The sequence below is a fragment of the Chanos chanos genome, chromosome 7 (assembly GCF_902362185.1).
Source record: "Chanos chanos chromosome 7, fChaCha1.1, whole genome shotgun sequence".
Taxonomy (NCBI): Eukaryota; Metazoa; Chordata; class Actinopteri; order Gonorynchiformes; family Chanidae; genus Chanos; species Chanos chanos.
The window spans coordinates 19256563-19282140 of record NC_044501.1 but is presented as its reverse complement, the minus strand read 5'-3'; the positions used below and the strand labels follow the sequence as shown (position 1 = coordinate 19282140).

At 39.6% G+C, this 25578-nt stretch overlaps 2 protein-coding genes across 3 annotated transcripts; one reads left to right on the top strand and one right to left on the bottom strand.

Moving 5' to 3' along the window:
• Nucleotides 1–2912: 2912 nt before the first annotated feature.
• Nucleotides 2913–13744, bottom strand: cfap221 (cilia and flagella associated protein 221). Its single transcript, XM_030779054.1, has 21 exons — nt 13615–13744; nt 13189–13289; nt 12715–12801; nt 12473–12568; nt 11947–12047; nt 11211–11314; nt 10394–10553; nt 10192–10306; nt 9739–9868; nt 9255–9348; nt 8651–8732; nt 7815–7904; nt 6550–6645; nt 6352–6445; nt 6113–6210; nt 5481–5561; nt 5266–5373; nt 4653–4820; nt 3905–4063; nt 3474–3583; nt 2913–3012 (listed from the first exon to the last, which is right to left on the bottom strand). Exons 1-21 carry the CDS (start codon nt 13742–13744, stop codon nt 2913–2915), a joined length of 2304 nt encoding a protein of 767 aa, XP_030634914.1.
• Nucleotides 13745–15789: 2045 nt separating this feature from the next.
• LOC115816883 (guanine nucleotide-binding protein subunit alpha-12) lies at nt 15790–22391 on the top strand. 2 transcript variants are annotated; one of them, XM_030780048.1, is made up of 4 exons: nt 15790–16107; nt 18732–18947; nt 20861–20911; nt 21809–22391. In XM_030780048.1, exons 1-4 carry the CDS (start codon nt 15790–15792, stop codon nt 22376–22378), a joined length of 1155 nt encoding a protein of 384 aa, XP_030635908.1. In that variant the 3' UTR covers nt 22379–22391. The 2 variants fall into 2 exon arrangements, with proteins under 2 accessions (XP_030635908.1, XP_030635909.1); XM_030780049.1 differs by lacking the exon at nt 20861–20911.
• Nucleotides 22392–25578: the final 3187 nt, after the last annotated feature.

Genomic DNA, 25578 nt, shown 5'->3' with positions numbered 1-25578 from the left:
CACTGCAATGTTTCATTTGTATCTGTTTGCTCTATGTTTGACTAATTTTAAAATCAGTTGATGAGAAAGCACAAAGCCCTGCACTTCAAAATGTTGCTTCAGTCAGTGCTATATTGCCACCTATTGGGATGTTCCTGTATTGCATGTTGTCCTTGAGGAAAACATCTTTACACGGTTAATTAATACTGCTGAACAGAGCACAGGCTTGTGTCCTTATTTAAAAATGTGAGACAAGTCAGTCAACACAACATCTGCGACACACACACACACTGTTTGGAGTTCCACATGTGTTAAGTGATGGTTCAGTGTTTGTAAATGATTTTTTGGGTTTGTACATAAAACTCAAATACCCAGGAAATGTGGGCAAGAGATGAACAATCCAGACGTGCTTTCTGTGATAGTCCCTGGAACAGGCAGAGTAGTATTTACTGGGAGGGTCACAATTTCTAGGAGCTTTATAACTTAGTACTCTCAAATTTTCCACTTCACACACAAATTAATACTTATCGTGGCTGCAAAACTGCAAAAACAGAATGAAAACCTATTAAAATAAAGAGCACTGTAATTAATACAATACCGCTGACACAAAAATCTGAACTGCAGGCGTGAAATCATGAATGAGATGGTGTGGTTTGGCACACCTTTGTTTTTGATTACATCAAGCCTGCTGTATCTGTAATGAGGGATCTACATATAGGTACATAAACAGTTTATTTTGTTCACCGTGCATTCCTCCGTCCTTGGTAATAAAAATAGTGTTTGTACTCAGACACAGATGGACTGAACGTTGTCATGACGTTCACGTTGTTGAAATTTTGGTTTGTTTGAGATTTCAGTTATGCCTCCAGTTACTGCTCTCTGGTTACTCTGAAAAGTGAAGGAAAAACACAGATACAAATAACAGCAATGTGATAATAGAGTGAATCTTACTAAGACTGAAAGTCTATAGAAGAAAGTCATTATTTCTATCAGCTAACATGGTTCACATAAACATATGCTGGTAATCAATTTTTTTTTTTGAGTTTTTGTACAATAGTGACAGTAGCATTAAATGTTTTATTAGAAGTGTAGAGACTAAAGATATAAAATCGTAAATAACTCACAGGCTATAAAAATGTTAACTGAACTGCTGGAGAATCAGCTGACCATGCTGCTCTCAAGAACATTGGTTTACAAAAAATTACATTGACATTTATATTGACCATTAGTATACTGAGTGCACATATAGTTGTTGTCTGATATTTGCTCAATTCAAAGCAGAAACAGAGCAGAACATGTTTTATATGAAAACAGGGTTTGGGTGGTACATCTTAATGTCTTTCCCTTCAGCATGGTTTGGATATACACTCACACCTTCTCTGAAGAGGACATTTACGCCAAGGCATCATGACAAAAATGACCAACGCAACAGGTTTATTTGTCAAGTCTGCCATAGAGAATAAAGTTGAAATGGTGCTGGCTTACAATCTACAATCAGTCTACCCCGTAATTCTAAAAGTGGCTGAGAGTAGGAAAGAATGAATGAATTTATTTTGAGGATATATTAAGATTTTTAGAAAAATAAATAAATAAATGTTACAACACATGCAATACGTGTAGGGTTTACACATCTACAAATCTGATCTGGACCACAGGTCTGGACATGCATAAGAGACCATATAGTAAAGAAGAAAAGTCCATAGGCCTTGATAATAGAACAGTTTGATCTCCCACACATAACTCTTGTCTGCGTGATTTACATGAGGCTCTGTGAACAGGTAACCAGTTCAGTGAAACACTCACCTCTTGCTTGTCCTGAGTTGACTGACATCTACTGAGAAGTTCTGCGTGCACTTGGAAAATCAGAGAGAGGAAAAAGAAGTAGTCAGATAGTGCCCATAAAACTTCTGAGACCAAAACCACCGATGTCCACTCACAAGTCTTTATTAGGTGTGTACAACTATGAAACAATGCTGGCACTTTAATTGATATGCATACATACAGAAGAATTATAAAAAGAATTACAAAAAATTACAGAAGATAGTGTATAAACTAAAATAATATTAACAACTACTTCTACTTCTTCAGCAACAACAACAATAATAATTTAAGTGTGGGGATTAGACCCTCATTTTGTAGTAAATCTGACATAGCAGAAATCAGTTCATTTTCTGTTCAAGTATTTAAGAGGGTGAAAGTTGAGTTTACTCTGTGTCTGTTTTGATCTAGCAATACAAAAAGAGTGAAAAATGAATGAATAAATAAATGAATAAACCTACCTTCCGTCTCTACCTGTCTCTTCTTTCAGTGGAGTCTGTGATGAAGCCTCAAGGAGGGTAAACTCAGCTCTTATCATTTCAGGTGTCAGACAGACCGCCTTGTTTTCACACCTGTTAAAAGGAATTCAAACTGCTCAATTCCACATGCTCTGGTCTGCCAAAAAAACAAACAAACAAACAAACAAAAAAAACAGACCTTCAAATGGTCAAAGTGAATTTAGAGGGCCTATTCTGCTACGTCTGATTTAGCCCAATTAACAGCCTTGATGAATATCATAGAATAAAGAGCATTAAATAATGGTTTAAAAAAACACCAGGGAACAAATAATAAAACAATTATGATTCTCTTTCCTAAATCATTTGGAAAATCAGACCATTTTAGGACTACAAAACCAAATTTCTCAAGTCCAGAGAACAACCCTTTCATAGCAAAATGACATTTCCAATAACAACTTTTCATAACCGGTTACAACAGAGCTAACATGACAAGACTGGCAGAAGAAAGCTTGTGTTTCTCTTCAAAATCATCCATGTCTTGTGTTGAAGTAAAGACATAATCTGAAACTGAGATTATGAGATGGTCTGAGGGCAAGGATTTTAGCCTCTGTATCAAAGTGAACTGTTTATCTCCTTGACAACGTTGTGTTTTAAAGCTTACTGCTCATCCTGAATCTCCACTCTTATGTCCTCAGGCAGGTCTGCAAGTGGAGCTGGGGCCAGAGAGGGCAGTATGTCCGTGTTGAAAGGATCTGACCTGAAACAAAGAAGACAAAAAAAATAGCCCTTTGAAAATGATTGCTTTGTTTTCATCAAAAACAACTGATCCGTCCAGACATTCAGGGCCACGGACAGCTGAATCTGTGTATGTCTGCAGCTAAATCCTGTATACACTGCAGCGCTCTATACCAACCACTTAAAAACCAATGAAAAATCACTAAAACCTAATTCAGTGGCTAAACTGATCCTAAAATACTGAGGAAAATGTCATATAAGCAACCTTTTCTCAGGCTGCAACATTAGCTCCGAACGAAAAAAAAAAAAAAGTAATTATGACATCAGTTTTAAAACTGATCAAAAACAAACAACAGAGCTGTACACCACCCTTGATATTCTACTGCATGGAAAGGCTCATAACCATTTATAAAACATTCTCAGGTGGACTTACATTTAATAGGGACTTTCAGTACAACAGAACATTCATGCGATTGTCCTTACATGCGAGGAAGCTGCTGGTCAACGTTGCTGCTTAGTGTTGATGTATTAGACAGAGCATAGAGAGCAGGAGATGGAAACTTTTTCCAAGTCATAACTCCTTTGATGATATCCTGCATTTGGAATGGAATGAGCATTCTTCATATTGAACATATACTTACAACTACAGTTAACTGAGTACAGTACAAAATTACAACCAAACAGACAAATCCCAGTTAAAGACTACAGTTACTGACGTCAACCTCTTTTCTCCAACAGAGTAAACCTTTACCATTAATTATAAACAATACTAAAGTAGTAACTCTGTCATTAGCTCATGTATTTTAAGACATCATTGCTTGCTGTCTTTATATAATAAAACTTTCAAACCAGCAACCTACAGCCAGAAAGTCACATTCCATCTTTGGCTGAGAGAGAGGTAAAGACAAGCTTACTTTTCGGTCCAGAAACTTCTTCTGAGTACTTGGAGTGTACACGCATGCGACCTCACTTTTTGAGATGGTGTACTTTGGGAGAGGGCACAGGTGGAAGTCCAAGTTGCATTCCAGGTAAGACATGGTTTGTTTAAAGGCATGAACACCTGGAGCTGGGTTCTATAAACACATATAGAGTAACCAATCAGAAGCTTCTCAACATCAGCAAAGCACAATGAAACCCCTTTATCTAGTCATTTACCTTATAACCTACCAAAGAAAAGGAATGCCATGGAACTAATTCATCTGTATAGTTACTGGTTGGTTACCAATATACTTCTATTCTTTTATATTTGTAATTTAAGTTTAAATTTAAAGTGTCTAAATTTAAGAAGCTGAAGAGAAAAATTACGGTTCTAAGCCCCTGTCTGATGTTTAAGACATAACCTCACCTGTTTTGTGTGTGAGTCATGAGCTTTGCTCTTGAAGACTCAGGCCAATCAAATTGAAGCTTTTTTAAGGTGTTTTGTAAAATTGGCATTTTTACCCCATTGTTCCAGGTGCTATTCTGTTTCATGCAAATGATCAGATCTGGTGTATTCTTATACCATGGCATACCTCCACTTACATTTTGTTTTATACAGATTTTCTAAACATTAACCTGTGGCATTATGTCTACCACAGTTCATCTTTAACATTATGAACCATAATTTCATAAAGGTAAGAGTAAAAACATGGAAAAAGATAATGTATCAAGATGTATCTTTACAAATATCCTGAGTGGATGAGCCTGGGGGGGTTTGGATAGAGCGGTGGGGGCAGTGAAGGTCAGTGTGGGAGCACGGTTCTGCTGCAGTGCCTGGTCGTCTTTCTGCCCCTCCACCCCCACCTCAGTGGACCCATCCTCAACGCAGCCGACAGACGGCCACAGCTCATCCTACAACAGAACGAATCTTTTAACAGCAATTTATACTGTATGTACACTTTAAGTACTCAGTCATTTGACAGACTTGCTCTACTGCTAAACTAACAAATCCTAATTGGTCTGTTTAAAGGCTTGATGATGACAAGATTAGCTCATGAAATCCGTTAAATGTTCTACAATAGATGTGCATATATGAAGCGACTGAAAATCAGGACATTTTGTGAAAGCAATGAACTTGTTGATTTGAGGGCAGTGTTCAGAATTGTGAACTAATATTCAGATGTGTAACAAACACTTGGTAACTCAAAAACACTATATTAATTATAATCACTAAATTACTCGTCCACCAAGGCATTTTGGAAATACCTGCCAATATACAGCCAAACAAATGTTAGACATTTTGACTTTAGACTACATTAAGGTCCCTACGGCCACCATTTACAGTCACCATGATTACCTGTGCCCCAGAGCGTAGAGTGACTGATGGGACAGGAGGAAACAAAGTTACTGCTGCTTCAAAAGGGTTGACTGGTTGATACCTCATCAGCCTGTAATGCTGAGGCACCTACAAGAGAGAGACAGTTAAGTGCTCTGACTATGACATGACACTCTGACATTTAAACAGAAATCTGGGTATATTTATGTCTCTGGAGAGGCAGGTAAGTCATGTACCTTCAGACTGAAAACAGGGGCGCATGGTGTCATCTCAGTTTTGGTAGGTTGCACAGGGACAGGTCCAAGAGTCCTGACAGACTATTGTTTGGGGGAAAAAAAGGGATAAAAGGCATTTCTCTCTCAAAACATAAAACAGTGCGTGATGAATCAGGTACAAAGCCACAATCAAGGCTAATTCCAGTCTAACTAGCCAGAAAACTGGATTAAAATATGTCGTTTCTGAAATCTGATGGGACATCACTGCTGTGGTCTGTATCCCTGTTTAGTACAGCTGCCCACATGTTAGACCGTCTGCACTATGACAATACACCCATGTGAAGATAACTTCCCCATGTGAATCAGCACATTTGGTCATTTATTACTTTTTTTAACTTTAATTCTTGATTCCTTCGATGTAGCATCACATAAGAGTCGACTTCACATCCATAGATCACTTTTCTGTAAGATTGCTGGATTGCACCAGCACCATATGTGAATTGCAAATTCACTTTAAAGCACACAACTGTAGTTCATTCATAGAGACAGCTTAACCGATCTCCATGACAACGCCCAGTGCAGATATTTAATACTAAAATAGCACAGTCAGACGTGTGCACTATACATATCTTAGTCTTAACATCAGTACTCACAAGTTCATCCAACTCATCAGGTGAAGAGAAGGTGGGAAAAGTGAAAGGTTGCAGGTTTTCTCCACACAACTTCAGTGGACAGACAGACCCGTTCACCTCTGAGACAAATGATGCATTGAACATGCTTAGTCAGAAAGCACCTGTTGGTCAGGTGTTGGACTACTCAGCTCTAATCAATAGTGACCACAGTTGTCAAATGTGCCATCAATGCCCAGTCAATTAACGTCGAGGTTACGTACCAGAAAGCTTTCCCCCTCTAGACAGTTTCTTCATGTTATCAGTTAACGCCCTCAGGGGTAAGAGTCTTTTGTTCCTGCGGCATTGGAGAACAACCTGAAACACAAGGCATGCAATGTCATTATTTTGTGTTAAGCGCAGACACACAATGAGATGTTTGCTTTGTGTTCACAAGGATATTTACAGATGTAAGGTGTCACCTTTCGACTAGCCTGCTGAAACAGCTGTGTAACTCTCTGTCTGATCTCCAGATGGCTGTTGGAATAGACGTGTGATGCAGAGGCGCGTTCCGGCGGCTGTAAGGCAAACACAATCTTACACATTAGCATCTCCCTTCAGTGTGACTTTCACTGTTTTCTCTTGGTGCCCTGGTGAGATTTTTCCTCAACAGTAAGTCAAAACCTTTAAATAATGAATGAAAAAGTGATCACTGGTAGTTGACAGAGATGCTGTTTTCAGTAATAAATGGTAATTATGTTAATTATGTGAACTGAAACATACATTCTCATACAGAATAAGATGAACCTTCTGTGTGTATTAGCTGGTGCTGTGTGTACACAGAGAGAGAGATTCAGCTGGCCAATCAGAAATAAGTAGCCTTACAAAAATGACCAATGAGATCATAATACTACTGTTTAGGTATTAATAATTCTGTGGAACTCAAGTCAAAATTGGCGACACACTGTTTAAATGTTTCCTCTGGTGTGTGTTTTCATTATTTGTGCATGTTTTTGTTTTGGCAGCACCATTTTTACACTGGACCTAAAACATCAGTTCTGTTGAGGAACCGTTTTAAGAACCTATTCAATTCTACAGACCCCATTGTCAAATGCATCATTACTGCAGCTCAGTATCTCATTCTTTGGTGATATTTATGGAAACAGTCCCAACAATTCCACCACAGCTCAAACTCTGGCACTAATACTTTACCAATACTTAAAAAATAAAGAAAGGAAAAGCCAACGGAGTCTGTGCTTCCCATGCAAACTCAACTCATTCGGGCTCAGTAAGAACTGTTTGTCTGCTACCTACGTAACATTTGCAGACTGCATTCATAAAACTGTCATAAAGTAAAGCTGGTTTCACTTCCTATCAAAGACGAGAAAGCACATGTGCAAAACAATTGTGAAAATTGCCTCTAACCATCCAGCGAAGAAGCCCATCACTGTCAAAAAAGCATAAATAATGGAAGACAATTCATCCAACATTAAAAAGCTCACTAAGACTACCTCCATCTGGTCACCACATCACATCTCAACTGCAACACCAACAGATGGAAACTAACCACCATTCCATGTCTAACAATGACACAATACAACCCCATAAACTAACAGCCCAGAGAGACCCACACTGTGTCCCCATAACTCATACAATTCATTGAGTGGTTGTAAATATGCCCATTTGAACTACAGTGTGGCTTTTTTAAGGGGCATTGACGTTAATGTTTATAAAAGGTGAACTCTACCTGTTCGGCGTTATGCAGGAATCGCCTTGCCGAGCTCTCGGACCGTGCTCTGGTGAAGTCCTCCTCTTTTCCACGGTCTCCTCTCCTCATCTGAAACCCAGACACACATTTAAAACAAGGCAAACACCTGCCACCACTGTAAATAAAACAAAAACTGATCTGTGACATCTGTGGGGAGCCAAGATATACGCTGGTCACAAATAAGTGGTTTTTATTTAAAACCTGCCTTTCTGCAAATAAAAAACATTTTCAGATTTAAAAAAACGAAAAATAAAAAAAAACAAAACAAAAAACAGTGAAACAGTGGAGGCTTGTTGTCTCTGACAACGATTAAGCCTAGTCCTAGCTCAGTTTCAGGATTTGCAATTCAAAACGCAACTCATTTCAAAATGAATCATGATTCTTGGTAAGTTCACCAGCTCTAAAAATGTACAAGCTACACGTAAGTTGTGGGACAGGAGAAGTGCAGGGCTTACAGCTGCATTGACACAGTAGTCTGTGTGAAAGGGGGTTGCATCTTCACAGCTTTACCTGTTTCACACTTGCACTCTTCCTGACCATGGTCACATCATTTTATCACTGTCATGGAGTTAAAGCTGCTACAGTGATGGTTTCAAAGGCACATCACATCAAAGTCAAACTGCTAACAGCCAACAACTTCAGCTTGACAGGAAAATGACAAATCAGCCTGAGGCTAACATTTATTCATGAGCAGTAGCTTTGAATGGTACAATCAGCACAGATGAGTTCTCTGATAACATATCTGACAGGGGTCCTTTCTTGTGTGTGTATCTGTGTGTGTGTGTGAGATGCACATAGATCCATGTGAGTCTTACCATGTAGTCAGAATTGGCTTGTTCCTGTTCCTCTAAAATCTGCAGCTTCCTTTGTGTGGAACAAAAATCCAGGTGAACTTGCCTTAATTAAAAATAAATAAATAAGTAAATAAATTATTGTCTTACAGATGTCTTTTTTTCTACCAAATTTACACTCTTTATTTGTCTTCACCATTTCATGTGGGAGATTGCTGGCACAGAGCATCAGCTACATCACTTTGTAAAGAATTTAAATTTGAGATGCAGTGCAATATAAACCTATACCAAGTGTTTAGACTTGGGCGGAAACCAAAGCAACATACGACAAAGCCTTATGAAAGTGTGTTATTGCATTTAAAACAATGACATTGCTTCAACTAATATGCATGAAGTGGTCACATTAGTCTTTAATACAAGGTTGTATTTCAGCGGTCCTTGTGAACTGGCTAATAGGCCAACCTGCCGTTGGTATTCTCATTATAGCCATACCTTTGTACATCTAACAAAGCACATTGTGTCTCACCAACTTCAGGAACAGTAGCCTGTAGAATCTATTAGAGAAACTCTAAATGATTTGACTTCAGCATGAATGTCATGTGAATCAAGCAGAGTAGAATAAACAGACCATCTCTCCTCCTGAGCATCCTGTCGCACTCGATTTTCAAAAACAGCTTCTTTCACTTGTCTTGTCTGGAGTCCCATCTTGGTTTGAGACATGGCTTAAACAACAAAAACAAAACATAAATACAAAGTTACTAGGACTTTCAAAAGAAAAATGATATGATTTTGATAAACTAGCAGCAGCCAGATACATCAGTTATCTTACGTTTTGGTGACCCAAACCATAACTCTCTCACTATCTCTTACCATCACTTACTAATCTCTTACTGAACTGTAATCTGCTAATATGCTTTACATTTATATATTTAAATTTGCCTGGATGACTTCTTGTTTGCGGCACTAACCCCAGCCAACAGAAACTTGTGACTTCAGAAAATGTGTTGAGGGCAATCGATTTTGAATGTGAACATGACATTTGACAATTGTCATTCTCACAAAATCATTACCACATGCACATACAGCATTGCCGGTGATGATATCTTAAATACCTTCTCTGAGGTCCTTGAAGGTCATTTTGTCATCCTGCTTAATGAGCATTTTGGCCAGTCCTGCAGGACTACACACATCTGCAGCGCTCTGTAGACATGGCACATCACTGTCTCTCTGTTCCTTTGCAGCCTTGTAACACAGTGAAGCAAAGACAAATGATACCAAAAAAAACTCATTCCAAAAGGAAAACAGACAGACCTCATATTATAAGAAAACAGCAAATGTTGGATCCTGTCCAATAAACTCTTGCATGTCACTGTTTCTGTAAACATTTTAATATGATACAAAAAAAACCCCATAATATAGAAATGCACATAGCCCTTAAATGTATCTCTGGTATAAGGAATCTGCAAAATGCATTACACTATCCCCATCCCTCAGCCAAAGATCTCGCTGTGAAAGCCCCCAGTGTCTAATTAATATTCTCTTTCATTAATGTTCACTTTTCATACCTTTTTGAGGGTTCGCACTGATCTGTGCTTCGGCTTTGTGCCGACAGACACTGATGTAAGAACACTCTTATCTTCACCCAGCACACTGATATTCTCCTCTTTGCATTCCTGTTGGCTGAGTCACAAAAACATCTCAACATCTTCCATTTTATGGACAATTAGTAGAAAAAACAGCTCTTTATCTCAGAGTAGCTTTGTGTACCTGAGGACCAGACAGGGAGAGCAGAGTCCGGTAAGAGTGCAGACAAAGGGTTTGGAGTTGAACTGAGAGATGACCACCTGAAAAGTGATTTCATGTGTGCCATACTGGAGCGGTCTGAATGTGACTGTGATGTCTGCCTTCCCATTGGCTGGTATGATTCCTGTCAGCGCAATACAAATCAACAGAACAATGTTAGGAACGGTCATTTTGAAAACCTATGCACTGCACACCATTCACTGACCCAAATACCTTAAATAATGATAACTGCTTAACTTTTTTAGCTGAGCTTTCATGTTAATTCATCTGTAATATAAAACCAAATTACATATTATTGGTGTAAGCTATGATGCAGAACACAGGTTCACAGTCTTTGACCAGACGTCCACTGAATATGGTTTAAGCACTTATATACACGAAAAAAAAGCAAGTGCTATGAATTTTTCTTTTATTCCATATTCTGTTGCAGTAGAGGACATGTCCTGCCACCAGATCAATCAAGATATTGGTACAAATCTGTGTAGTTAAGACTCTTACTGTGTTCTCACCACATAAATAAAGATCATTTTAAGTTGCATACTCTGATTGGCCAGGCCATGCAATGAATTCTGCATCTGGTCAATTGTAAAAGTTTTCGAGGGAATAGGAAAACGTTTCTGGTGTTTCACTCATGTTTAAAAACTGACTGGCAGTGTTTTTCTTGGGTTGCACCAGTGAGAACCACCTGCTGCAGTGAAGTGCCTCACGGGCTGTGCAGCAGTATGATTGAGTGCTGCTGTGTATTCAGGGGAGCAGCGTTAGGCTGACTGAGTTACAGTACCTGACAGTGGGTGGACAGAGAAAGCCTTGTGTGCCCGAAGACAATGAACCTGGAACTCAAAGTCTATGGGACAGCTGCAGTTCAGGGGAATCACATGGACAAAGCTACACCATTCCAAAAAAAAAAAAAGAGAGAAAAAGGAAACACAATGATTCTAAGCAAGCATCTAGGAACTCACTCACTCACTCACTCACTATCTAAGCCGCTTATCCTAACTAGGGTCGCGGGGGTTGCTGGAGCCTATCCCAGCGGTCACAGGGCGAAAGGCGGGGAAACACCCTGGACAGGTCGCCAGTCCATCGCAGGGCAGACACACAGACAATCACACTCACAATCATACCTAGGGACAATTTAGTGTCTCCAATTCACCTAACCTGCATGTCTTTGGACTGTGGGAGGAAACCGGAGCTCCCGGAGGAAACCCACGCAGACACGGGGAGAACATGCAAACTCCACACAGAAAGGACTCTGGCCGCCCGGCCGGGAATTGAACCCGAGACCTTCTTGCTGTGAGGCGACAGCGCTATCCACTGCGCCACCGTGCCGCCATGCATCTAGGAACTGAGTGGTTTTAAAGAGATAAGGGTAATTCCAATGGTACGATCTTTAATTACAATGGTTATTAATCATCTAATTTGTGTCAAAGGCAAAAAGTCAGAGAGGTGGCGAATCATCGGTTCATTGTGCAACTCTGATCAGCAGGATACAGAGCGGCAGCTCTGTGAATCAGCCTCACCTTTGACCCAGTGGAACAGATGGAAGACTGATATGAGAGGGAATGTGAAGATCACCAATAACGGGGTATGCATGGACAGGGACTATGAGGTTTTCTTCTCCCTGACATTCAAACAGTCACATGCCATTAGATTAAAAGCCATGACAAAGATGGACAGTACATTTAACATCACTGAACATTTGTGGTCCATCTTTTCTTTTGTGGGACAACCAACCTTATCACCACACCAGCCACTCTTCTGCAGGACTCTGATCAGATCAAAATCTAATAAACATGGCGCTACACTTCAGAGGCCCATAACAACCTTAAATTAATTAAATCAAGTTTATTTATGTAGGATTAGAGCAGAGACCTACACACTCAGGGATTCGCCAGTGCCAGAGTGGGTAGCCTGTCCCTGAAGTGTAACACACCATATTTTCTGGAAAGTCACACCTTGATCCACTTATCAAAAGCCAACTCATGAGTGGCATCTTTGCTATGTTGAAAGCACAGAACTCCACAAAATGAAAAGAAAATCATGAACCTTGCAGTGAAGTCGAATGCTGTCGTAGAAGTAGCGCCATTCGTCGGGGCAAAAGTGCACAACCACTGTGTAACAGAGTCCTGGAACAAGCCGATTCTGCAGTGAAAACCATACATGGTCATATTTTTAGTGCCACATTAATGAATACCCTTTAACCAAATGAATCCTTCTAATATAGTGATGTATATGTTTTATTGAAGCATTTGTAGCTATACAACAATTCCAAAAAAAAAGAACACTACCTTTTTCGAATACTCAGTTTGAAAGTACTTGGTTTGCGTTGGGAGAATGTGGACGTTGGTCACCTCTGAGGAGACATTGATGAGTTTCTGTGGATGGATAACAAACATGTGGAGAATAACAGCAATCAAACTGATGCAGTGACATCATACCTGTGTGCAGAATGCAATGATTCCACCATCAACAAGCATAATGATATGTAGGCTAAACACCAGCTAGCAATCCATCTGGTTTGAACACATTAGGGGAAAAATGTGACACAGAGCCTTAACTGGTACGCTCAGTAAATAAACTGTGACCATAAAATACAAAAATCATGTAAGTAGTTACCTTCGTTAGAATAAGCACTACTTTTCAAAGAAATAAATAAACAAGTAAAAAAATAAATAAATAAAATGGGTATTTTGTATTTGGTTGGGGGGGGGGGGGGGGGGGGGGGGACGCAAGGCCTGTTACCTTCAGAAATGATTGCTTACCAAGACTTTTTGATAAACCTCTCCAAGTTTAAAACCACTGAAGTGGAGCTCAGACGGTTCAACCTGAAGTACACTGTTGCCCTTTAGTTTGGTATAAATCCCTGTAAAAATGAGGAAGAAATAGAGTAAAATATTAACATCGTATCCTGTACTTTTATAGTACTTCGCTTGTGTCAGTCATGAAACGATCTAATTAACCAACAAAGATGAAGTTGAAATTACCCAAATCCAAAAAGTCATTGGAATAAATGGCTGTCACCTGTGGTTATTTGCTGTGTAGACCTATGGATTAAGTTAGGAGGACCAATAAAGTAAGCTACAGCTCACTTAGACCACTAGATATTAAACTGAAATTCAGGTGCTGCTTTTGTACCATCAGGGTGGAAAATCCGTGTGAAAAAATTAGCAAAACAAGCCAAATCGTACTAGTTTCCAGAGGGTGATGAGGGACATGAACGCTCTCTCTGGTGTCCTCTATCAGCTGACCCAACGGTAGACGGTTCTTTCTGTTCAGAGTGCCTTGAAATGTCTCAGGAGGACCGTGCATAACCTCCATCTCGGACAGGTTCCGTGAGGGCACTTTCACATGTCAATTACATCTAATCTGAGATAAAACACATTTACAGTATTTACAGTAATCTAATTTAGCCAACAGTTTCGAGTTACACACGTTCTTGGTAAAGATCAGGAAGTTATCTACGGGTTAGGCTAGTAAAACAACTGGTGCTGATGTGCATTAACTCGCTTGTTGTCAAGCAACGTTTGTGTTAAGGTTGTCATTAGTTCAGACCAGCCGCCATAATCCAATACTTAGTCCAAAATACACCCGCCCTAGTAAATTTTCGAATTCTATATTACTAACATTATATCGCACACAATGAATCATAAATGAATAACACATTAAAGTTAGTGTGATAGGGACATAACTTACTGTCGCTGGCGAACTAGTACGCAAGCTCAGTCATCGCCGCACTAAACGTTCCAACTTCCTGAAAAAAAAGGCAAACAAAAAAAAAAACTCGTTAACGACAAGAACTGCTGTTTGTTGTAGTTGACAAGTTTGAATACGGTTGTGCGTCTTTTGGCGGGTTGTATCAAGCAACAAACAAATTACACCGATGTTGCTTACAAACCTGTCGTTTAGCGTCAAGTAAACAATATGATCACTATAGTGATGGCTGTAAAGTACGAAGGTCCAAGCACAATTCCCCACTTGAGAACCAGGCGTCTTTGTATTGAACCTATTGAAAGCCAAACGATCAAATTCAACCTACATTCTCTCTACACTTAGCATATTACAGTATCGTTTAGATGCACTATCCTGCGCAATAGTATTCATTTACACATACAAACATATCAAGAGGTGACATCTTTTGTCTTTAGGCTTAAGTATAAGACTTATAATAGTCTTCTAATTACTCCAGAGGAACGTTTCGTACAATTTAGTGGTTAACCACTTACATCTTGGCTGAATTAATATTAAGTGGTTACATTCATTTAGTTTTGTTAAATTATGACAATGGACTTTACTTACTTTTCTTACGTAACCTGATGACTGTGTTAATTGTAGGATATCAGAAAATCTTTGGTTATATCGCAAACAGTTTATTCATTTTAGGAAAAAAAATGCATAATGATTACGTAGACACCATGGTGTGTCAGTACACGGCATTTTGTCATCTACTGTTGCACCATGATCTCTTGCTTTGTTGAAGGGTTTTAACGTGCACGAACCTATGTTGACCATCATGCAGACATTATAGGATCTATGAGGCCACATGAATGATCAGAACCCCAGTCGTCCCGTCCCGTCCCGTCCCCCCCCCCCCCCCCCCCCCCCCCCCCCCCCGTCCCCCCAAACCACACACACACACACACACACACACACACGTGCGCGAACATTTGTGATATTCTGGAATGACTCTGAAAAGACAAAAATTACTGACAAAAATCTCTGTAAATATTATTGTGTTCATTATATTTTTCTCATATTTAGTATATTAATCATTATAGTTATCTGTTAAATAAATAAACTCTTCCTTTTTATCTATGTACATACTGGCCGTGTCTGCTATTATTTACTACACTATTTCGTCGTTATGTAATTAGCGAACTTCTTAATTGAAAAAATGTGAGGACAAATCGACTTTATTAATTTCACTTGCATTTTGGAGTGATTATACTGTCATTGTAGAAATAGTGGCAAGTGCGGGTGGAATCAGATTTCTACCGTTTTATCGATGCACCAGCTTTGTAATAGCTCCCTTACTCCATCATTTTGACCTCAAGCAGTAGTGCTGACAACCGCTTGGATGTTTTAGTCATCTAAATTCTGTTTGAATGACCACCACTATGTGTCGTGGTTTTCAATGTGGTAACAATGAGACAAGAGTTTCGAGTAGGCGTCTACTTGCTGAGTTTAGGTCTTTGTGCTTAGTTTATCTCGTGGACATTGCTAAGATATGAGTGTAATGACTGTACAGAAATTATTTCGTTGTTGACACCTAAATGATCAGCTTCCCACAAGCAGGCGCGTGGAATGGGAATGAAACCTTTCGAGATTTTCTTATGAGGCAACCTATAGATTAATTTTGCTCAAACATGTCCAGCATCTTACGCAGTCTGAGTAGGTGCTTTCTTCCGACAGAAGCAGTCCGGGAGCAGGGTAGTAGCAAAGGGAAGCACCGGGACAGAGACTTACTCCTGGAACGAGAAGCGCGGAGAAGAAGCCGGGAGATTGATGCAATGCTTGACCGGGAAAGACGTGCCACCCGCCGGCTTGTTAAGATCCTATTACTTGGTGCCGGGGAGAGTGGCAAATCAACTTTTCTCAAACAGATGCGGATTATTAACGGAAAAGAGTTTGACCAGAAAGCGTTGCTTGATTTCAGAGACACTATTTTCGAAAACATCATAAAGGTAAACAGAGCATTTTCCATATCCTCTCTGTCCGTTGTCCCACAGCAAACTGGGAAACAAAAGCTGGCGAAGCTGACAAATTCATCAGCTTAAGTTAGTAAAACTAGCAAACAATTCAAAAAACAGTTTAACTTTTGACGACTCTCGACTCAGTATGGAGTCTAACCACACAAGTTAGACTCGAAACTGAGACTGTCGAAATATCGCCAATATGCATAGACAAATGTTCCTAACGGTGGTCAGGATGTAACCTACTCTGGGGTAGGAAGGGCCCGTTCTTTTGGCCTAAAATACAAAGTTTGTTAGCTCTTACTCCTACTTCAGAAAATTTGAATGCGATTCTCCGGATGTGGGATCAAGAATGAGGCCACATCGAGCTGGCTATGGGGTGAGATCTCAGGGCACATTTGTTGACAATAACAGAAAAACTTGCATTAAGATAATATTTTCAGATCAAAGTACAAAAAGAAGTTTTTATGTGGTACTTTGCATGGGTTGAACAAACACAGACCCCAGTTTGAAAAGGAAAGAAACGCAGAGAAAAGTGAAGTTTGCGACACAAGAGACATTTCAAGTACACCATGCTTTTCTTTTCTTTTCTTTTGTATCTCGGTTCTCTGACGGTTTCATTCTTTCCCTTACTGAATATGCCTGTATAACCTGCAGCAGTTCTTTAACGTAGCACACCCTCAAACAAGGTCATTTCGTAGTTTGAGAGTCGGTGTGACCAGAGGGATTTTTTTCCGAAGCAGGGGATCTTTCAGAACACAGAGTAAACCCCACAATGTGTCGTCACCGTCCGTTCTACCACACAACAGGCCTCCATCAGCCACTCGCAACCCCCCGCCCCCTTCTTTCTCATAACTTGCAACTCACACATTTTGAGTAACAAAAAAATTCTGTGTCGTTTTCATTTATATAAACGTTCTATCAAGGTGTGTTTTAGTCTTCAATCTGTTTGATTGTCATATTTTGCTTCTTTTTCTCTCTTACTCGTTCACTCACATGATTGCACTTTCCCACAAAAATAATATGTTTTTTGTTTTTGTCTCTGATAAGACGTTAAGACATAGAATATCGGTTTGAGATAACCGTGGAGTATATTGGGAAAAAAGATATTAAATAAATTAATCAATACATTTGTACTATTATTATGAAAATCTAACTGTGTAAAAGCTACAAAAAGTATACTATATGTAAAAGGCACACGGTTTCTTTAGATACAAGCATACCCCAGTCATGGATGACATTTCACTGTTAATAATGCATTCACATGTTGGACCATATCATTTGTTAATAACCTAAATCGCTTTAAAAAAAAGAACATTCATAGCAACTAATATGACAGTCAAAGCGTAGATGTGATGTGCTCTCTTCATTTTTTAATCAAAACAAGCACATGGGCTGTGGTTGCTACACTGGGTACTCACTTCTGATCAGTTTTTAGCCCTGTTGCCGCAAGCCTTCTGAAGATTTGGTATGAGTGATAAATATAATACTGTGTGTGTGTGTGTGTGTGTGTGTATATATAAATGTGTTGCCATGTCTCACACTATATAATCATTGTATTTGAGGTCAGTATGGTTTCAGGCAAAAGAATTGAACTTTTTGGAGATAAATATCTCTTTTTCCCTCTCACACTGAAACTTTATTTCCTCTCTCATGTTTCTTTTTTTTTTTTTTTTGTCTGCACACCCAACAAATGACCTCAAGTCCCCTTTAAAAATCAAGTGACTCTCTTGGCAGTGGGAAAAGCCATGATGTTCTCATATGCTTCCTCCAGAGGAATTTCGGGTAGATATTGGCCTGAAGGCCAGCTGTGACCTTACCTGCTTGGACTAATAAAGTTAATCGAGGCCTTCATGCAGTCAGTAACCATGGGAACATAACCTACAGTAATGAGGAAAATTATGGTAAACCTCAAACCTGTGGTCAAATGTGGCTGAATATTTTCCATCTACTGGACACTGAAAGTCATTAGAGCCTTTAACTTGCTCTGTATACCACCATAAATGGCTCCCCAAAGTGGCTCCCCGTACTATTTTGTAGAACACCAAAGAACATCACAGAAATGCAACATTATTAGCGTTTTGACATTTAATCATTGTGTTTATTAATGTCTCTAGTACAGGAGAGTTTGCTGTGCCTTTCATTTTGCTCTTGATAGGTTCAAACGAAAAAGGGGGCTGACACAAGAAATTCGGCATGTGTGATTGTGTGGGTTTCGCTTATCTTGCATTTTACAGAGGTTTTCATTGAAGTTTAACTTCCAATTTACACTTCTTATACTCTGTGCTCATGAAGTAGCTTCCAATGTAAATGTTCTCCAATAAAATCATTCCAAAGAGACTTCATCTGTAGCTGTCTGAAAGTAGACATCCACATGTGTGTATGCACACACACATGTTATGGGTCTCTCGATGGTAAACCTCCCACGTTGTTTAGTCGAGTGGCCAACCCCATCAAAGCAGGGGTATATACTTTCAAGATGTCATTTAGATTGAATGAAAAAAAAAAGAACTCATTTTGTGTTTATATTTGTTATACAGCCTGTCTCGTTTTTTGCGGATTGGATGTATAGTTGTAAATTCTCACCATTACTTCTCTGTGTTTGTGTGTCGTAGGGCATGCGCGTTTTGGTAGATGCCCGGGACAAGTTGGGTATCCCCTGGCAAAATGTGGTCAATGAGAAAAATGGAATGCTCGTGATGTCATTCGAGAGCCGTTTGGGGATGCATATAGAGCCGTGCACGTTTCAGCTCTACGTGCACGCTCTTGAGTCCCTTTGGAGGGACTCTGGGATACAGGAGGCCTATGGAAGGAGGAGTGAGTTTCAGCTGGTGGGTATGACTTCATTTGCTAGTTTATGGTGTGTCATGGAGTTGCTTTGAGTTTTGATTCATTTTTGTCTGTCACAATGACATATTATAATCTTGAAGAACAGGGCATGCCCATGTCTTGCTGAAGTCTGACAGTGTGATAACAATGGGGCAAATGTTAGATGAAAAAAAAGACACAGCGGCAGCAGTTACTATGGTGACCAAAATTCACGCCCTGAAGAAGCTCCAAATGACAGCTGCTCTCTGCAGATTACACCAGTTCCATTAAACCTATTAAATGGAAAAGTAATATGCCAGTCTGTTAACTAAATGAAAATTAAAAGCTTAATGAGTGTAACCCCCCCCCCCCACACATACACACACAACACATACACACAAAACATAAAATGTGTGTCAGATACCTTTTAAACTGAACCATATGTGTGTATATGGTCTCAGTGTGGAACTGTTAAAGACAGAGCACCACCAGATCTCTGCTTTGTCTTGGTATCACTGTTCAGAGACTGCCCTCTGAAACCCCAGTAGAGAGGAAAAGTGGGAATCTCCCTTTGATTTTAAGTCAGATGAAATGGCATCAGTTTGTGGTAACATTTTTAAATGTCATACTGCGTTTTATATATTTTTTTATGGAAATTGCACCACCCAAATCTCCCAAAGTGGAGATGGAGAGGGTGATAATGTGCTGCTTATGAAGATATTACATAATCACAGCATAAGTCAGTATGGCCCCTGTGAGCAGCTGTGAAAGTCCAGTTCAGCAGTCGTACAGGAAAACGCAGCTGGTGACACATCCAAGTCCCAGAGACTCAAAAAAAAAGGAACTGGATGGTAGTTCAGAACTTTGGAAGATCTTCAAGAACATTAGTCCAATATAAATTTAGAGTTACCTATTGTGAACTCTCTCTCTCTCTCTCTCTCTCTCTCTCTCTCACTCTCTCTCTCTCTCATTCTTCTTCACAGCAAAGACTGTAACCTTTATTTGTTTGTATTTTAAGAGTAGGCTAAAACACCACATAATAGCAGCATTAGCCACTAAAGCCTGGGTTTCAGTGAGATGTATCGTGCACTGCTCTGCCATGTGTAGGAAGCCAGGCTGAGTGTTAGCGCTTGTACATCTATTCAAATTGTTCTTTTCCACGGCCTGGGAATTCTGGGAATCCCCGTCCTCTCCTCCCGCCACAAAGTCCTACTTTTTTGGCCTCGTGACAAAGGTCTTGGGTCATGTGTGAGTCGCTGAGGGTTCTGTTTTGTGTGTGTGTGTGTCTGATTCAGTTATCCTTCCAAAAGAATTACACACATACACACACACACACACACTCACACACTCACACAGAGCCATTTCCTGTAGAGAGAATGTAGGGAGCATTTGTGGGTTTCCAGTGGTGTAAAGTAACGGATCACCAGTACTCTCCCCTCTGCACTTCAGCAGAGTTTCTAAGGAGTTCAACTGCTCTTCATCCCTCTGCTTGACATACTGTTTTCAACTGCTTCATACTCTAAAATAACAAGCATTTATCTTAGGATTGAGTACAGTTTGAATGCGGTATTCTGCTTTTGTTACTCTGGATATTATTCTGTTTTGCTATAAGCAAGCGTTTTAGTTGCAAGGATACACTGTCATCTATCTCCATAGATTTCTGTTGGTTTTTAGATTTTTAGTTTTCAGCTTAACATTTAATTGTTTGGTCATTTTACACCACTGTGGTTTTGCTTAGCCTGTAAACTTTGTGTGCATTCAAATGATAAATGAGAATGTGACTAAAACGTAATGAGGGAAAATGCGTGTACTGTATGTGTATCTGGATATGTTTATGTGTTCGGACAGGGAATGTTTTTGGGGTTAGAGCCCTCAGCATGAGTGGAAGTGACATCATGACAGGAAGTTATTCTTCTGTCTTTTTTTTTTCTCCCAGAGTGAGTCAGTGAAGTACTTCCTTGACAACCTGCAGCGCATTGGCCAACCGGTGAGTTGACTATTTCAAGACATGGGAACATGAGTCATAGTACAATGAAATCATTTATGTAAAAACACTTGAAAATATGCACTTCGCTCACTTTCGGACAGTCACCAGTCATATGTTAATCATTACACTTCTCTTTACTGAGTAAATGTACTGAATTAAGATGTTAGAATCAAAACCAGGGTGTATCTGTGATGTGATGTCAGCTGTGCAGGCTCATTCTGAGGTATTCCACAAATCTGTCAACTTACTTATTGTGCTGTTTTCACAAACTATTGTTTGGTTTTGTTTTACATGTAATTATTTTTGTCCTTAAGTATAATATAAAGAATTATAATATAAAGACATGTAAAATGTTATTATATATTGCTCCAGTAATTTTGTCTGTGTGCAGTCATTATTAGATTAGAATATCTTCATGTTTGAGAATTAAAGAATTATAATGTAAAGACATATAAAATGTTATTATATATTGCTCCAGTAATTTTGTCTGTGTGCAGTCATTATTAGATTAGAATATTTTCATGTTTGAGAATTAAAGAATTATAATGTAAAGACATATAAAATGTTATTATATATTGCTCCAGTAATTTTGTCTGTGTGCAGTCATTATTAGATTAGAATATTTTCATGTTTGAGAATTAAAGAATTATAATATAAAGACATATAAAATGTTATTATATATTGCTCCGGTAATTTTGTCTGTGTGCAGTCATTATTAGATTAGAATATCATGTTTGAGAATTAGAGCTCAGTTCATGTGTTGTTTATTTTAAGTTTATTTCATTTTCTTCATCTCTGTCAAGGGAGTAAATAATTTCCGAGAATATTGTGCATGCCCCCACATCCTCTCATTTTCTCTCTCTCTCTCTCTCTCTCTCTCTGTCTTTTTTTTAATAGAACTATGTACCAAACAACCAGGATATCCTTTTTGCTCGTAAAGCCACCAAAGGCATTGTTGAGCATGACTTTGTGTTCCGGAAGATTCCATTTAAAATGGTGGACGTGGGCGGCCAGCGCTCTCAGAGACAGAAATGGTTCCAGTGCTTTGACGGTATCACGTCCATTCTTTTCATGGTGTCTTCCAGCGAATATGACCAAGTTATCATGGAGGACCGTAAGACCAACCGACTGGTCGAGTCCATGAATATCTTCGAGACTATCGTCAACAACAAACTCTTCCTCCATGTGTCCATCATTCTCTTTCTGAATAAGATGGACCTGCTGGTGGAGAAGGTGCGCGAGGCCGACATCCGAAAGCATTTTCCGGAGTTTCAAGGCAATCCAAAAAGGCTCGAGGACGTTCAAGCTTTCCTCGTGCAGTGTTTCAATCGGAGGAGGCGTAACCGCGGGAGACCGCTTTTCCACCACTTCACCACGGCGGTCGACACAGAGAACATCCGTTTTGTTTTTCATGCCGTTAAAGACACTATACTGCAGGAGAATCTCAAAGACATCATGCTACAGTGAGAACCAATCAGCATCAAACAGCAGTTAGACAAATCACAGATCCCACCTTTGCTACTTTTAAACCACAACTTGCTTCATGATGCTGTGAGACCAGACAAGTGCCTTTGTATCTGTCTAACTGAAGACATGATGCATGTTCACCATCAGCACAAGGCTGGACTTCAAATGTTTGAAAATGTGACTTCGATGCGTAGTTGTTCTTTTGTGAAAATGTTGAAGGCACTGTTGTGAAAGCAAATGACATTATGAAAACAAATCATAAGTACTACGTGCTGTAGGGACAGGAAGAAAAAACACTGAAAAATTGATTACGCTGCACCCAGACCTTCCACCCTGATCATGCTGCGTTGACTAAAGGATTATATAAACATAATAATCTCATTCATACTGAAATGAAGCTCTGTGCTATCTCACTTTCACTCTCACACACATGCACACACTCACACATGCATACACACACACACACACACACACTCACACATGCGCGCACACACACACACACACACACACACACACACACACTTTAAACCATTGGCATAAAACGCTGAAGCGTTTTATGTGGTCAGGAGTGAGTCAAAACAGCTGCAGCAAAGGAGTTTAAGTGTTAATTATTGCCATATTTAATCCTCAGAGAAAAATAGTTTAGTTCACTAAAAGCTGAATCAGATTTTCAGATTTTAATGTATAGTCTAAGTCTGTGTTTTGCTATAGCATTCTGCTGTAAGAGATCTCTCTGAATTGAAAAGGTTTAACTTCATCACTTGTAATTCCACAGTGTTTGAGCGACCGTTTGAAAATCGTAAACGTTTACAGTGGCATCGTGAGGGTTCAGATCGATAATGTGGAAAGGTCATCGTAATGTATGATCGTTAATGACAGGCACTTAAAATTACAGCTGGGGCACATTGTGTTATTGTAGACCGATTCTCCACCCCCAGAACATGAGTCCGTGGGTTTATTTCGTGTATATGGAAAATGTAAGTTTGCACGTCCAACTACTGCCATAATTTGTGGATGAGGCTGAATTGTAGTGTTCATGTGGCAGGGGTGTGTGTGTGTGTGTGGGGGGGGGGGGGGGGTAGAAACCTTTTACCTCTGTCTGCCTCTCGTTCTCCCTGTACCTGCATTTTTTCCCCATCATTTCTTCTCTGTTCCCCTAACGTTTCTCCCTCCCTCCTCTGTATGACGGTGTGTGTTACGTGACTGAATTTCATAAGCAAGACACATGTGCTTATCTTTTTTGAATTGCATAAACAAACAGACTTCTATTTTTGTATCGCATCATATCCAATGTGAATCGTGACACTCCAACTGTGATGCTCTGTATTCAGTTATATGACAGTTCATTCCTGGTGGACATTTTCATTTGATTCACAAGATGTCTCAAAGGTAGGCTTCAAAGGTGATGTTTTAAATCTTTTTTTTTTTTTTTTGGTTCTTTCCTTTAACTTCTCTTGAGTTTTCTGTGTGTGATGATGTTTGTCCTCAGGCATGTGTGTATGTGTGAATGTATGTGTTTTCTCCCTGCGCTTTCATCACTGATTCTGTACAATGTTTCTTCCTCAGGTCACTTATAGGTCCATATATCACCAGCAGACTAGTGAGACAAAGCCCTCATTCTTCAGCTTTACTTAACAATCTCACCGTATTTCACTCTCTGCATTGTAAGCAATATTCTCTCTCTCTCTCCCTCCCCTCCACTCCCTATGTCTACCTCCCTTGCTCCCCTTTGCCAATCTCTTTTTCTCTGCCATTACACGTTATACCTAATGGAAAGTTTATTAATTATTGGTCATTTTAATACTGCAGAATTACTGTAAAAATATAAATAACTGATTTCACTAGTGGTCTGACTTTAAGGTACACTGTGCACAGGTAGCGTTATTGTTTTTTTTTTATCCTACTTCAGAATTTCAGAGTTTTAGGTTAATTTGCTGTTACATAGCAACATATCCAAATAGTATTAATCTGTGTGTTGTCTGTCTGTAGCTTTAACAGTCAAAATGTTGTAACTGCAGAGGTTGATACTTGTGTACTTAAACTTTGTTTTGGCAAATGTACATTCAGGCTTTTACAATGAAAGAAAAAAATCTGTAATATTTTGACATTGTGCAATGATAAAAACATATTGCAAATGTCTCTTAATCTTTTATTCTGTGTTGATCACACAAACATACACACTCACACACACACACACACACACACAGTCTCTTTGCGTAAGTTTGATCAATGAACTCAGACTATCTCTAAACAGCTGCTCCAACACAATTCGCGCACTCTCTCTCTCTCACACACACACACACACATTTGTAGTATACATGTGTATTGAGTGGGACCTTGTGACTCGTGGTTGTACTGAGATTGCCATAAGTTTTTTTTTTTCCCTGTAACATTTAATTAGACCTGGAACTGACCTCTGATATTCCACAACAACGAAGACACTTCACACAAAGACTCTCAGACAAGAGCTAGACTACAACTCAGTTCCAGCGGGATCAGAATGGTTCCTAAGAGATTCCATCCCTGAAGGCTTCCGTAGCATCAGATGCCACTTGTCCAAGCCTATTCCTGAACTATTAGATAAGATGTTCATCTCACATTACTCCATAGCACGTGGCCAGAAAAAACGACTGTGTTGCCCTCTCTGCCTCGCCCCGAGACCTTCCTTGTGATTTCTCTTTCCGAGCCTGGGAAAAACTAGGAGACAGTGGCAAATTGTTGAAGTGATATTTCAACAAAGTGTGTTAATGTGTTCCACACATGTGCAGCTGTGTTTTAGTGACTCACTTGTTTCTGAGGGAGAAAAAATGGAATGCTCTGTTTTCCTCTGACATGTAGGAACTAAGATGAGCCATATTTATGGATTAACTGGTTAAGAGGAGTCTAAACCAGTCAAGAGGTTTGTTAAGCAGGGGCCGGGTTGTCTTGGTTTTTGGCCTCTCATTGCCATGGTGACGGGAATACCCAGATGCCAGTCCATGTTGTAAACACGTCTAGACAGAATCTCATTAGCATGTAGAGTTATGGGTGATTCATACAAACAAACCCAAACCAAACCAGAGAATCCAAGCACTTGAAAAATGAAGGAGGACAAAAGAAGATGCCCATTTTGAAAAAGCAAGCAGCAGCGCTGGAATCCGGCGTTACCTGTTACGTCTAAACAATGGCCGAGCTTCGCTCTCTTAGCAGATTCTTACCTC